Source organism: Aulonocara sp. 'chitande type north' Nkhata Bay, linkage group LG11 (genome assembly GCF_057382095.1).
Source record: "Aulonocara sp. 'chitande type north' Nkhata Bay isolate Kocher_YH1m ecotype deep benthic linkage group LG11, A_spYH_male_GT1.1, whole genome shotgun sequence".
NCBI lineage: Eukaryota > Metazoa > Chordata > Actinopteri > Cichliformes > Cichlidae > Aulonocara > Aulonocara sp. 'chitande type north' Nkhata Bay.
In genome coordinates, this window is record NC_141354.1 from 26392146 (window position 1) to 26407062 (window position 14917).

Consider the following 14917-nt stretch of genomic DNA (forward strand, 5'->3'; position numbering starts at 1 on the left):
TCCTCTCTTTCACCCCAACATGCTTCGCCTTCGCTCTTCGTCTCACTTACAGTCTCTGGATTTCAACCAGCTGATAGATTTTTGTTTTTTTCTAGTACTGCTGTGTTTCCTGTGCACGAAAACCAGCAGCGCAGCACACTTAAGCACTTCGTTTTCTAAACTAGATCCAGTGTGGCTCATTGATGCTTCTCGCTGTTCAAAACTGATAATCTCAGGTTCTCCCAGTCAGCCAGAATCACCTCTGCCAGTCCTGTTGTAAGATGCTGCCAGGTGGGAGAAAAAGTTGCAGTGGAAATATTAGGCCATGATGGGCAGAGGGTTTGGCTTCCAAGTTGGGGTACATTTCGTTCATTTGGCTATATGAACATTTAATTTGGTCAATTAATCTGGCTCTTATATCGCCGTGCATTTTTGCAGACCTCATTCTGGTGACAGGTGAAAACCTTCATCAGATATCTGTCTAAATATCTGTTACATAGTGTGGAGTTTTCAGGCTGGTTTTCTCTGTGCCCTCTGTCTCACCTTTGTAAAAAAATGCACTTTTAAAAACACTAATGCATGTCCTCTCAGAGTCAGAAAGAAGGCAAACGCTGTATAATGTAAAGGATGAAAAATAAGCAGGTAGCTTGAAGGCAGCGAATGTGATGATGTAGACCTTTACAGAGTTTAAACTTTCCAGCTAAAGTGTGCTTCATGCAATATTGGTAACACGCAATCTCAATGGCGCTGACATCTAAATACTAGCTTCTTTGGTTTCTGGACGTGGGAGTGTGTCTTTCAACTTGACAAATGTTCAAAGGTCTGTCATGACATGTGACTTGGAAGTACATACGTGAGTTAAAATAAACTAAGCTGCATCTCCAGCTTGGTTCAGCAATTCAGCAGTAGTCCACATGTGTAGCTGTCCTTGTTTCTCCTGTTTTCATCATCCCCGCTATCTGTCCTTCTGAACCTCCAATAGATTTGCACCTCGATCAGCATCTTTGTGTTGGCACTCGATTGTCTCAGCAGTCTGCACCATGTGTTTCCATTTGTCAGGCTGAGGTCCTCCTTTAACGCCCAATCTGAGTGTCACATGAGCTTTGGTTCCCAGAAACCAGTAAATCCCAAACCACCATTGCTAAAGGAGATAACAAATGTTTTCACGTAAACATTTGGTATTGTGTGACACAGCTGATACGCGGCCGTGATCCGAAAAAAGAAGTAAGTAGAGTGAGGGAATGACAGCCGTCAAGTGTGAAGAAAACAGATCTGACTGTAATTGCAAAGATGAAAGGGAAAGACCAGGTCCAAGTGGCACGGCAGAAGAAAGGGAAAAGTAATCTGCACAAGGGCCAGAGATAAAACGAGATGAGGGTAAATGGGCAAGATGGGTCAAAGTGTTCCATCAGATTGTGCTGCTACAGGCCTGTGGGCGCCAAGGCAGCCTGACTTTTGCGTTTGGAAGGCTGTGAAGTGCAGATAGTCAGAGGGAGGTGATGATTTGCATGGTTTGTAAATAGATGGCCCAGAAGTCTATTTATAAATCCATCTGGAGTGGTCCTTAGCAGGGGTTAGCGCAGGCCCCACCAGCATGCACACACTCACGCACAGCGCATTAGCAGCTCGCTACCAGCAGGGATCCAGTCCAAATGGTACATTTGCTCCACATTAAATAGTCCTTGCACCATTTAATATCTAGCAGGGTGAGGACTGCGTCGTGTTTTTTCTTACATACTACTGGACAGTTAACATCACAGCATGACTGAGTGACGGCAAATGTGAACAAAGGCGCCATCAGCAATTCCGTGAAATCCATTTCGGAGGGTTCTGTATGCAGGCTTGCAGGTGATCTTTCAACGAGTAATTATTCTCTCTGACAGATACAGGACAGCTCTCTCCTGAATCCATACTGAGGCCAGCTAGCCACTTGCAGATTTCCCATGAGGTGTGTTTCATTGTCAGTACATCACCTACAGTGGGCATCACTGAGAACAGCATGAAGGGGTCATTTTAGCCCTAAAATCCTTTTCTCTCCTAGTATAGGTGCCATGCCTGTGATTTTCATCACTCCAGCACGAAAGAAGATCATGCTGGTATCGCTGTCAGACTGTATTGTTAGTCCAATTTTAGATGTGCTCCTGCTGTTCTGCTGCACCTGTTGCTTCAACACCACATCCAAGATGTCATAATTTCCATAGATGTGCTTGTCTACGTGCTGTATGCAATGCTGTCTAAACAGAATAAAGTCTAGGGTGCTTTGTAGTGTCTTCAAATGTAGCTTTTATCTGAACCATCATCATCTGCAAATCCTCTTTATTGTCAGCCTGACTTGCTACTTATATAACACATGCAACACCACTGATTTATTTTGCATAAACCAACATTCCAACACAAGTCTTTAATAGCATTATAATACAGCTTTTTGTTCAGACATCACACTTTTCTTGTATTATTTTCACACAAACACACATATTTACAAACGTTCACAAACAGAAATATGTACAATGAAGTTGCACTTTGAGTATTAAGGGTACTTATAAAAATATGAAAACGCTTAAACAGTTTCATAAAGACAAAGTTTATCTCTCCCCCCTTCCTTCCCTGAGAAGCTCTTCTTCTACCCCCCCTCTCTCCCTCATTTTTCTGGCTTCCTTCTCCGCCTCCTCTGCTTTCCTCTTCTCCTCTCTCTCTGTCTCCATCAGCCACGGCCCTCCCAGATAGCTCAGGATCTCCTCTGGAGTCCCTCTGTGTTTGGGCTCAGGGTGGAGTAGCTCCTTCAACAGAGTCATCACTAATGGGCTGAGGCCCTCAAACTGTGAAGGAGGAGGATTGTCTCTTTGTTTTCTCTCCATAATAATGTAATCATCAGCGTCCTCCTCACCCCTCCACTCGCCATCTCGCATTTTCTCGTCACGTTTGGCCTCACGGTCAAACCACTCCTTATATTTTCGGTAGCCACGATCATCATGAGTGCTCTCCTCCCAGGGGAAGCAGCCAGTTAGCAGGCAGTAGACGAGCACACCAAGAGCCCAGCTGTCAATGCAGGGCTCTACTGATATCCAGATGTCTTCTACCTCTTCTTCAGTTCCTTCAGTCCGCCTTCTCTCCATCTCCTTCTCGGCCTCCTTGGCAGGTTCCACCTCAGGCGTGCAGAAAGGCGACTCGTACCAGACAGCTCGAACGGTGGTGCCGATGGCTCGGGCGAGGCCAAAGTCCCCGAGTTTGACCCAGCGACAGGAGCTGTCACAGAGGAAGATGTTCTCAGGTTTGATGTCACGGTGGACAAAGCCCAGAGAGTGGAGGTGTGTAACTGCACCGCTCAGCTGGGACATCACCCTCTGCACGCAGTCCTCATTCACCCCTGCCTGAAACAGACAGACAGTATGATTGAGTGGTGGCCCAATATCAGACAGTTATTATTATTTTTTATATAATATTTTATAAGACAATTAGGCCAAGTGGAGTCTGATAGGAGGACTGTGTTACTGGCACTAAGACAACAAAATCTTAACTGGTTGGTGACGCATTTGGAAATCCCTGTTTAACTTCATGTACTCTCTCTTCACTGAGTGAGAGCGGGCTGTTCTTATTCTTATCAGCGCTTCATTGTGTTATTGGCAGAGACACAAACAGGGAAGTAGGTGAGCTGGAAGCTGTTATCAAACATGTCTTATGTTTAAACTTTTAGAAATGAGCGCTCAACAAGTACAAACTCCCAAAAGAGTAAAGGAAAATTTGTGGAATAATATGCCAATCTTCATGAATACAGTTAAACACTGTGCATGCTGCTGCACATCTTGTGATGTGATGCAGTTTGTGTGGCTGAGATGAATGTTAAGGTTTAGCTATAGACTCCTGCAGTGATTCATCACACCTGGTCACTGTTCACCTTCAGGGTTTTTGTTAAAGTATCGAATACTGCAGTGTTTTTTAGCTGATATGTCATAGTCTAAGAAGGAGAAGAAACTGAATTCAGGGTAGGTGATGTGAGTGAGGACATGCAGTTATATTATACAATAATATTTGGAGACTACAGCAGGAACACTTAAACAACAATACTGTGATTCTATTGAAAGTAATAAACTGTGTAGGCTGTAATAGCTGTAATAGCTTTTTAGTTCTTTGGATAAAATGACTGGAATATTGGGATTCTGGGGTTTATGAAGCAAAAACATATCAGCTTGTATAACATTTGTATTAAGTTTTGCTGCTGTATATGTTTTCTGTTGTATTAGTAGGGCGTGCATATAGTTTCTTTCATGCCACACGTCAGCCAAACTGACCTCGGACACTATAACACTGTAGAGGTCACCGTATAGACCGGCTTGCTGGGCAAACACATAGTAGGATGGCGTGGAGAAGAAGATGCCCAGGGCTCGTGTCAGAGACGGATGGGTGCAGTAAGATAGGGACAGATTGTATTCACGCAGGAAAGAGGTGAGCGAGGTAGACTGACGAGGGAAGAACTTCAGAGCCATAGGAGTTCCTGATGAGAGTAAACCAAGATGAGATCTAATTAGCTTTAAAATTCCCTTATAAATAATCTCACCACCTGTGGCATGTGAGTGTTGTCCATCACTGTGAACAAATATAACTTCCCCTTTGGGGAGACCATATTTCACGTCTACACCCCAGTTGCAGCAACTTTATCCGAGAGAATGTAAGAAAGCTCTTCATTAGAGCAACAGAATAAAGAAGGATCTGTTCTCACGTTACTGCAGAGCTGACCCCACAAAAAACATGTGGTTTCTTTACTAGAAGGAAAACTGAGTCTGAGGTGCTCAGGGACACTTTTGCAAATACTTCAGATAGGCAGCGAGTTTAAAAAAAATGGAAAAATGTTTAGTTAAAGAAGCTCCCACTGAACTGAGTCTTGCACTAACCTCTCTTTCTGTGCACAGCCAGCATGACTTTCCCATAGGATCCTTCTCCCAGGAGCTTCACCATCCGAAAGTGTTCAGAAACTTTCAGATTGGGCATGGATTGCGCCGAGAGGAAACATAGCTCGTCGAGTTCCTGAGCTGCTGCAGCCTGGGAACATATGAAAGCACACACACATAAATCCAAATTGATGAAATAAGAGCCGCAGCTTGAGCAGCATGTGTTGATGTTATTGATAGATAACTTCAGAGAATGAAGTCTGAATCTGAGGGAGCACGTTCAGATGCGTTACCTGAACCTCGGGCATGACAAGACCTCGGGACTTCAAACCTCACACATCACATTAGCTGCAATAGTAAAAATCTTTTTTTTTTTTTAATTCTATGCAAGTTTATTGGCTTACTATTTAAGTTTAAGATGTTTGTGCCATCCCAGCAAACATTTGGCAGAAAATACTGGAACATGTTGGGGTATATAGACACTCCAGACATCAGGATGTCTTATCAGGATGATCAGAACATTTGGCAGCGTGATTTAGTGTTCATCCCTATTGTTATTCGTTGCTTCATGAAGTCTCACGCATGATGATTTACTTTGAAGTAGATCCGCCACCACATAGCCTATAACACCAGGACGGGTGTGAACAACTAAGACAAGAGCTTAACGCAAAAGATAAAGAGACTCCAGAAGGATAACATATTTTTATTCTTGACCTTCCACATGTTGTGTAACTGTGACGTCCCTGCAAACACCTAGTAGTATTTGCTGTGCTGGTACCAATCAATATTTCTGGTTTGAATTAATATAATAAGCCTGATTACTGTTACAGAAAAACATTTCCAATCACTTACAATCATTCCAAATGGTTGGAAAATTGATTAATTTCAGCTTTGAGTCATTTTTAAGGAAACTGATAGACTTGATGTGCAGCCAATACTGGAAAAAAACAGGTTTTGACCAGCCTGCGAGCACGACGTTGTGCAGATGAGCTGTATTTTAAACAGACTAATGATGGCCCGTTTGAGGACTGATACTGCACAGATTAATGCTGCAGGTGCAACAACAGACTCTGCTCTGCAGCAACTAAAACATTTTATATCACAAGGAGGATCAAACATGACATTTCAGACAGCTTCCACATGCATGAAAGCAAAATGTTGAAATGTTTTTAAGCACATTTCCACGAGTTTAAGCCTCAGTGGGATTTCGTTCCAGGAGCTGTTAACACGAGTTGAAGTTATCGCATTGTCAGATTCTTTTGGTGCTCCTCATTCCACGCGTGCTTAAGTGAAAATGACTATCATTTATTTTATCTAGGTCACAGTTTAGCTGAGTGACTCCTACACATTAATCACACAGAAGCGTCTAAGACACTGGTTGTATGCTGATACTTGCCATGTCCTAAGTCACTAAGGTGATTATTAATTAAAAGCTCTTTGGCACAAAGCAGTAAGTGTTATAATGTCTTAATGTAGCTCATCACTAACTAATTTGAAGTCCATTAGAAGTGTCAAGCATCGGGAGTTGAAAACACCACTTAATGATACAGTCTGAAGCCAAAGAGAAATGCTGTAGTAAAAAGTCATCAGTGTATTCATGCAACGTCTGCATGCCATCCCATCAGCTAGAGGCAAATCATTAAGGCATTACAGAAAACCTGCAAACGGTCTGCATGTGCACGATATTACTGTTTTCTTGACAGTAGTTTTTCCTGCACTCACATGTTGACATTATGAGTTTGATTAAAGTCACAAATATGTATCTGAAAACTAAATGTAAAGGTTTGGATGGACAGGAATAATGTGCAATACTTACTGTCATTTTCTGCTCAGTTGGATGATCTCTACTCAGTTTTCTCTGCTCTTTTCAGCATCTAATCAAAGAGACTTTGAAAACTTGACAGGCTCCTGTTAGGGAGCTGCTGTTCAGGCTGAAGATCTACTGAATGTTTGCAGCTAGACTGATAATCAAAGTGGATATTTTTGCCTTGGCTCCCTTGTTCCATGCAGTAGCACAGCTGACTTTATAAAGGAGGCTTATAGATGTTTGCTGGAGACCAGGATATTGGCTGTGTGTTTCTCCCCATGAGACACATGCTTAACTCCCTCCCTCTCTTTTCCTACTCTTGTGCCAAGACTCCCGCTCTCTCCGCCTCTGGCCTGTTATGCTGGCAAATACGCACGAACCAGCTACAAGGCATTTCAAACCTCCTACTCCCCGTGTGCCCCTCTCTACTGCACAGCACTGCTAATATCCCACCTCTTCCAATCTGTCAGTCAGCCTGACCACATTAACCCATCGCTCTCCTGCCTCCCCTCTCCTCAGCTGTCATTCACCTTGTACCCCCTCGTTTTCCTTCCATGTCTCTTTCTCACCCTCTCAGCCTGTCTGAGTCAGTGAAATCCACACACAGTATAGGATTCCTCTTTTAATCAACAGGTATGCTGGAATGATTGGAATAGGCCAACAAGCTGTATCCATGATCCCTGAATCTTACTGGGATTACAGCATATAGTTACAGAGCATTTTATTTTTAAATATTGATGTTCTCTCTTCCTTATCCTTGATATCTGCCACTTTCTGATGGAGGCATTTAAAATTGATCAAAATTAAAATCGACTAAAATATAATCATCACATCCATAAATGAAGGTTTTCATTGGTCATCATAATTCCTCTTCTTGTTACACAATGCTATCTGACTTACTCTCTTTTCAAGCACATATTAATCATCAGACTCATATTAAGAAGATCTGAGACCTTGCGTTAAAAGAAAAACATAAAACTTAATTCTGCACTTGATCTAAATGCCAGCTTTATTTCCTACTTAACACCAGCTGTAGGTCAGGCCTTTCCTCCAGCTCCCATAGCTTCAACACCCTCCTCCTCTTTCGGTCTGCTCAGATAGATTTCCCCTGGTACTACATACTACAGACATATTCTTGCCACTGGATTGTTGGCTGTGCATTATGTAACACAAACACTGGCTGCTATCACAACGGGCCAGTCCCTTCTCAGGTTACTAACACCACTGCTTGTGTTCAGCTGGTCATCACCGACGGGCTGCATGTTTGTGCATGTACCACAAGGCTCTTTGGCCTCTGCTGTGACAACCAACTTGCCCACTCCACCAACAAAACTCTTACTGCTCTCATTTTGATGCCAAGATGCATTCAGTTTCATTCACAAATACTGTGTGTAAGGCATGCATGTACAAAATGCAAACAGATTGCCCACTTTGTTGCTGATGATGTTTCACACAAACTTTCAGCTTTGCTTTACTGGCACATTACATAATATACAGTAGATAGATATATATACACAAAGTGGGCCCCATTTGTCCAGGTTCCATGTTCTTTGAGGGAATGTTCTGTGCTTATTATAACTCCTGCAGTGCTGGAGTTATGCTCTGGTTGGGATCTTTTCTGGCACGGGTTAGTCTTCTTGTCTCCCAGAGGAATGGGTGAGTGCAAATTAGTACAAATAGTCCAGCGTCACCTTCATCCTGCAATGACACATTTCCATGCTAATGAAAGCAGTCTCTTTCAGGATGTCAGTGCCCTTATCCACTGGGGTTTGATAAGTATGATAATGATGGTAATCACATCATCTTAACCAAATCATTTATGTCAGGCTTCAGAAACAGAAATAGTGCACAGTCACCTCACAACACAGCCTGACTTTCTTATATGCATTTTGAAATAAAAGAATCCTGTTACAACTTGGTATGTTTGTGTTTCCTTATTATTTTATTTTTTCATCTATGGGTACGACATTTTGTCCTAATTTCCTGTTTCACTGATAAAAGTTCATATTAAACATGGCTAAATGTTTCTACATGAGCCAAAGGTTGCACTAAAGGTTTGGGTTATGACATTTTTTTCTATTGCTGAATCTCTGTGATGTCACAGTGATGTCTTAATATGGGCACGGGACTGTTGTGGCAGCCAGACAAAATAAGGTTAGTTTAACGACAAGCTAAAGCTGCTTGTTTCAGGCAGCGGATGAAAATGAGGTGTTTCACCAAGATTGAGTATGCAAAACCATGCAAAGCGACTCTGATACAGTCTAAACAAAGAGGAAAAACCTCTCACCTCTGAGACAACTGGAGCAATATTTGATGGGTTTATCTCAGTAACACAGTCTTCTCACGACAAGAAGGTCCTGTGTTTGAGACTCCAGCTAACAGAGATGGGGTTTTTTTTTTTTATCTGTTTGCATGTTCTCCCTCTGTGCGTTTCTCCCACAGTCCAAAGACCTGTTAGCAAGCATGCCAAGTTAACTGATGATGCTAAATTGGCCATAGATGTCAATGTGAGTGTGAATCGTTGTGTCTCTTTCTCTCTCTCTAACCTCGCTCTAGTTCATAATAAAATGAAAGTGCCTAAAAAATGAATCACTTCAGTTAGTCTTGAGTTGATGCAGTATCTTTTAGTCAGTTTGTCTTGTGGCAAAGTAATAGTCAGATACTGAGCAGCCGATAAGCAATGTATTACAAGTACAGTTTTCAAAGAAACTGGTTTGCCATCTCCTCACTCATCGGCAAAACAGGAATGAATAAATAAATGGAAGCAACTGCATTTACTGAATAGCCAGGAGCTCAAAAGAGGCCAACAAAACAAACTTATACAGACTAATACAAAAGGCAATTTTAGCATGATGATAAATTATTAATTCAAGTGATTGTGACAAAAGGACCTGATACGTACACAATGTTGCAGGGTTGAGCCTACAAACAAATACCTACTCAGAAAAAAAACGGTTTTTTTTAGTAATAAATAAATAACTAGACATAAAATGAACAGAAACAGATCTGAGAGTTCATTTGTCAGACAAGAAACCACAGTGATGAATGTTATTTACATCCAGAAAGTGACAGCACAGACTTTCAAAAGAGCATCTCGTGAGAGCTTCGGTGTTAGTTTGTTTGATTCCTCCTCTTCAAAAGCCCCTCCTCAGGCTGAGTCCAGGTCTTTCTTTTAAAACAAAGTAACAATCCTCTCCTCTTGGGGGAGTGGGCACAGAGGAAATACTAAATAAAGTTTCAGTGTGACATAATAGTGGAACGACACCTGTCAGAATAATTTATACTTGTTATAATCGCCGGCATTTTGCTTGTCCTCATAAGATTAGTGTTTCCAAAGCAGAGTAACATTACATTACAGTCATATAGTTTGCTTGAGTCACGCTGCAATGTTTTCTTCAATCCCCTCCTCCCTGGAGAGAAGGGAAAGATAAAGGGATAAAGAGATGAAGGATTAAAGGGGAACTTGTAACACACATGCATGCCAGCTGTTGTTCTGATCCAAGAGGCTTGCGGGGTATTTTTCATGGTCCCAGGGAAGGCAACGTCTGGTGTCACACCAGATAGTTCGAGGATGCCTCTCTGTGGACGGTGAGGGTCATTGCAGTTTTGGGCAGAAATTGTTGCTGCACGTTAAATCTTAAGATTTACTCAATTTATGGTGTCACTTTTCATGTTTTCATTCATTAAGAAGTGAAATACTTCCTGCTCAAATATTTCTCAATATTTTTCACATCATCAGTGTGCTTATGGGTCTTCTCACTCTGACAAGAAGCTTCAGTTAAACACAACATCAAAATAGAGTCTTTGGAATTTTACTTAAATGATGCGCTGTTAAATAAATAAATAAATAATTTGTTCCTTTCCTGATTTTTTTTGTGCTTATTTTTTTTAATACACCATAAAATCAAATTCGTTTCCAGAACTTAAAAAAAAAAAGTAGTAAAGCTTACTTAAGATAACTAAGGCAGGACAACTTGTTCATTGTGGGTACACAGTACTAAAAATAACTTGAGTTTTCTTTTTTTTTCTTTTTTTCTTTTTTTTTGGCCTGTCCCGTTTGGCTCTTTTGCCATCAGAATTGTTGTCTAAAGGCAAAGGAAGATGCCCAACGGATTTACTTTACCAAACTGACCATCCCAGCCTTGCCGTAATGGTCCATTTGATTCACCTTTTATTGTTTATTTTATTTTCACTTACTGAATACGGGACAGACTTGACTGGGGGAAAGAAGGGGAGAAAGAAAGAGGGAAAGAGAAACAGCTGAGAAGAGGGACGGGGGAGAAGGGCAAAAGACAAAAACCAACAGAACGGGCAGAGAAAAAAAAAGGGAAAAAAAATGCATATATCAATCACCTGGATCACCTGCTGAGAAAGAAAAAAGAAAACAAGCAGAAGAGAACAAGAGTAATAGAATAAACAGCATCACAATGATATATGGGAATATGACAGTAAATACTAAATATTAAACATTATTGTGCAGCACATAAGATCAACAGAACACAGTGTGCTTTGAGGTAGGAGCCAAAAAGGGTGTAGTTTGTGGGTGTGATCACCCGTGTGTACACCTGTGAGCATGGACGCGCTTGTTTTTTTGGTTTTTTTTAAAAGGTTCCTTCATGTAATGATCTGCCTGAGGGTGTGGGGGGGCCACAGCCCGTCCTCCAGGGCATGAAGTAGGTATGGAGGAGATCAAAACTCCAGACATCCAGAGGCCCTCAGAACACAAGAGACCAAGGAAGACCAACAGAGGGGCAGCCGCGCCACTGTCCCGGAAAGAGCTGAGGAGAGTCCCAGATGAGGGCTCACTCAGCAGCCGCGGAGCAGAAGCCAGGGGGAGTTGCAGTGACGCGCCCGTGAGCTCCGCCGGCAGCCAGCTGCGCCTGAGTGACCGAGCCCCAGGCTGAGAGGCCGGGGGCACCCCACCTCCGAAGTGGCCCGAGCGAGCCCCAGGCTCCAGGCCCCGATAAGCGGCCGCCAAGGAGTGAGCCGGTGTGTACCTGGACGCCCATCCCCGGACACAAAGAACCACCAACGCACCAATGTCTGAGGGAGTCCGCCACTGGCAGGGGAAGTGGTGGTAGGGGGAGATAGGCCTCCAAACCTTGGAGGGCCTGAGATGTCCCCAGAGAGGTGGCGCCTGACACCCAACCTGACATATAGACACAGAAATACAGGCACACACATATACAAACATCCATTCCCACCCTCATGCTCTCATATGCACTTACTCCACACTCAACCAACGTGGAGACAGACATAAAGAGACGCTGTACACACGATCACACTCCCCAAGCGTACTCTACGAACCGGGTCTAGGTACCCTTGCCCCTGGAGGGGGGAACTGCACCCAGACCCAGGTGGTGTTACCCTTTTCCCTGCGGTGGGGGGAGGCAGACCGCCCCGACTCCGCAGCAGCAGGGAGGCCCCACACTCCAGACCGCAGTCGGACGGCCAACTCCTCCTCCTAGCCCCCCCCCCCGCTCCAGCAGGCCGCAGAGAATGGGGGTGAGAGAAGACTCCAAACCTCCCTCCACCCGCTCATTGTAATGTTGATGCATGTGTGTTCTAAGGTGCATTTAAAACCCAGGAGGGCATGGAGCTACCTGCCAGAGAGCAGCAGGTAAGCGCATGGTCCCTCCTGCTAGCCCTCAATGTCTACGTGTATTTAACTTTGAGAGGTGGGCAACGACGCCATGGGTGGGGTGTACACCCTGATGGTACTTTGGACTCCGTGCATCGTGCCCACCCCCAAGATCCTATATGTATGTGTAATGAGAGTGTGAGTAATGTGAATGTCTAAGTTGTGGGATAAAATTGAGGCAGAGGCAGCCAGAAGGGGACAGAGGGGGGGGGGGGGGGGGGGAGCCTCCTCTGCACCCTGGTGACATACCCCTACTCCAAGGTCCTGCATGTGTGGGTGGATGTGGTGGAGCGGGAAGGGGGAGGCAGCTGGAGATGGGGAGGGAAGGAAGGGAGGGGCAAGTGACCCCTCCCTGGGGCCAGCTCCCCCGCTGACCCCAGTAGGCACCCCCATACTCCGCCAGGAAAAGGGGGCCCAGGCCCATCCAGACCGGGGCCCAGTGGGCAGTGGACAGTCCACCCAACCCCACCACAGAGAAAACTGCACCCACCCCACCATCCACTCATCTTCCAGACTACATAAGACAATAAACACCCAGGCTGAGATCTTCCTCCACCTCTCCTGTATAACTTGAGTTTTCTGAGTGAGCAATACTAAATATTTATCCACTGACAAAAATCAACTAAATTAAATCACAATTTGTGAGAACTTTAAATTTTGCTTTCATAAAAATTGAGTGTAACTAAACTAAACTAAACAAATTATGTTTTATCATCCTGGAGCTTAAGAAATTTCTTATACGGTGTTCATATTAAGTGTTGTTGTATGTAAGCATAATTAAAAACACTTCTTGTAATGCAATTAAAATCAGCCCAACTTTTATTTTTAAATGCAAAAACAGTATTTCAGCCAACATGCTGGACACCATTCTGCTGAACAACAAACAAGTATACTGCAACCATTGTAGCTTGAGTTATTTAAATATTATCAAATTGAAATGTTATATTTATTTTTACACAATTTTAAACTTGAATAACCTTACAATAAAACAAGGTCTCAGATATAATTATTCTGAAACTAAACTTAGGCTTCCCATAACTTTGTACTGCAAGTAACATTAATAAATATAAAATGTATTTATTGTTCAGCCATAAGTGCAGTCTGTAGCTCAAACAACATATTTGTTTTGCATTTAAACACAGAAGCTTGGTATATTGTAATAGTTCTAAGGATAGTTTGTTTCTCAGTCCAGGCCTTCTCATTCCCGACACTTCACACTCAGCTGTGAACTGCTCCATTGCCAGCTGGAGACCACCACTTGATGGCTGACCAAGCCCAATAGGACTCCTCCTTCAGCTTGATGGCTCCCTTCTGGGATTACCACCACAAAACAGGCACCACCAATCACGCAAAATAAAATGACCATTAAAACAAAAATAAAATGACCATTTCATATGTTTGTTTTTTTTTTAATTATGAGGGCATTTGTATTGACCTGAGATACACTCTCTCAATCTACTTCTTTGTTTTTTATCTAGAAACAAAAACATAACAAACTACAAAAAAAAAAAAGGTCAACAAGAAAAAACGATCAAAAATATATGAACTAATTAATAATTAATGATTTTAGTTGGGTGACTTATTTGTATGTTTTACATACAAAATTCCAACAGTAGTATAAACTGTCAGATAATGAAGTAAAATATAAAATATCCATAGAGAGGCAGCAATAGAGAGAGGCATAAAAGGCCAGACACTCAAGTAAAGTAAGCTGCCTGTGAGATGTAACCTACTTAAGTACAGCACAGAGTAAATTAACTTAGTTACATTGCACCACTGAAAAGCAAAATTTCCAGCTTAAATTTTCCTAATTTAAGCCAATTCAAATAAAGTTAGAGTTATTAATCAGCTTTTTTTTTTTTAACAAAAGCTGCTGGTAACTTAAACTGAATTCTAACAAGCTGACAAAAACTGAGTTCAGTCTACTTAATGTTTTTAATTAAGCACAATATTAGGTTTTACAGTTTACTTACATGTTTCAAAATCGTCAAACAAGAATAGAATAGAATAGAATAGAATAGAATAGAATAGAATAGAATAGAATAATCCTTTAATTGTCCCACAAGGGGAAATTTGGTTGTAACAGCAGCCAGAAAGACACATATACAAACAAACAGTACACAGGACAGAAACATACACAATTTAACATATGGACAATGGTTGCTATAAACAGAGTACTGTACAGTTATTAAATTAAATAAAAATAACTACAGATAAGAGGCAAACCAGGTTGTAGTGCAAATCGGTTGATTAAATTATTGCAGTTACAGCGCAGATGTAAACATCTGTGTTTGTTGGGAGCCGTTCTGATTGTACAGTCTGACAGCTGCAGGGAGGAAGGACCTGCGGAAACGCTCCTTCATGCATCTAGGATGCAGCAGTCTCTCACTGAAGGAGCTCTGCAGTTCAGCAACATTTACATGCATGGGGTGGGAGACTCTGTCCATCAGAGATGTTATTTTGGCCAGAGTCCTTGTTTAACAAATTTTAACATTAGATAACAATATCCCGAGCAAATATAAAATGCATTTTTTAAATGATGGTTTGGTTTATTAAGGGCAAAAAAAGCTATCCAAACCTATCTGCCCCTATGTGAAAAAAACTATT

The 14917-nt window shown here is 42.4% G+C and overlaps 1 protein-coding gene across 1 annotated transcript; it reads right to left on the bottom strand.

The window, feature by feature from the left end:
- Positions 1-2295: 2295 nt before the first annotated feature.
- Positions 2296-7040, bottom strand: sbk3 (SH3 domain binding kinase family, member 3). The gene is made up of 4 exons (XM_086311509.1): positions 6679-7040; positions 4866-5013; positions 4266-4468; positions 2296-3347 (listed from the first exon to the last, which is right to left on the bottom strand). The coding sequence occupies exons 1-4, from the start codon at positions 6682-6684 to the stop codon at positions 2562-2564; spliced, it is 1143 nt and encodes a 380-aa protein (XP_086167635.1). The 5' UTR covers positions 6685-7040; the 3' UTR covers positions 2296-2561.
- Between the last annotated feature and the right edge of the window lie 7877 nt (positions 7041-14917).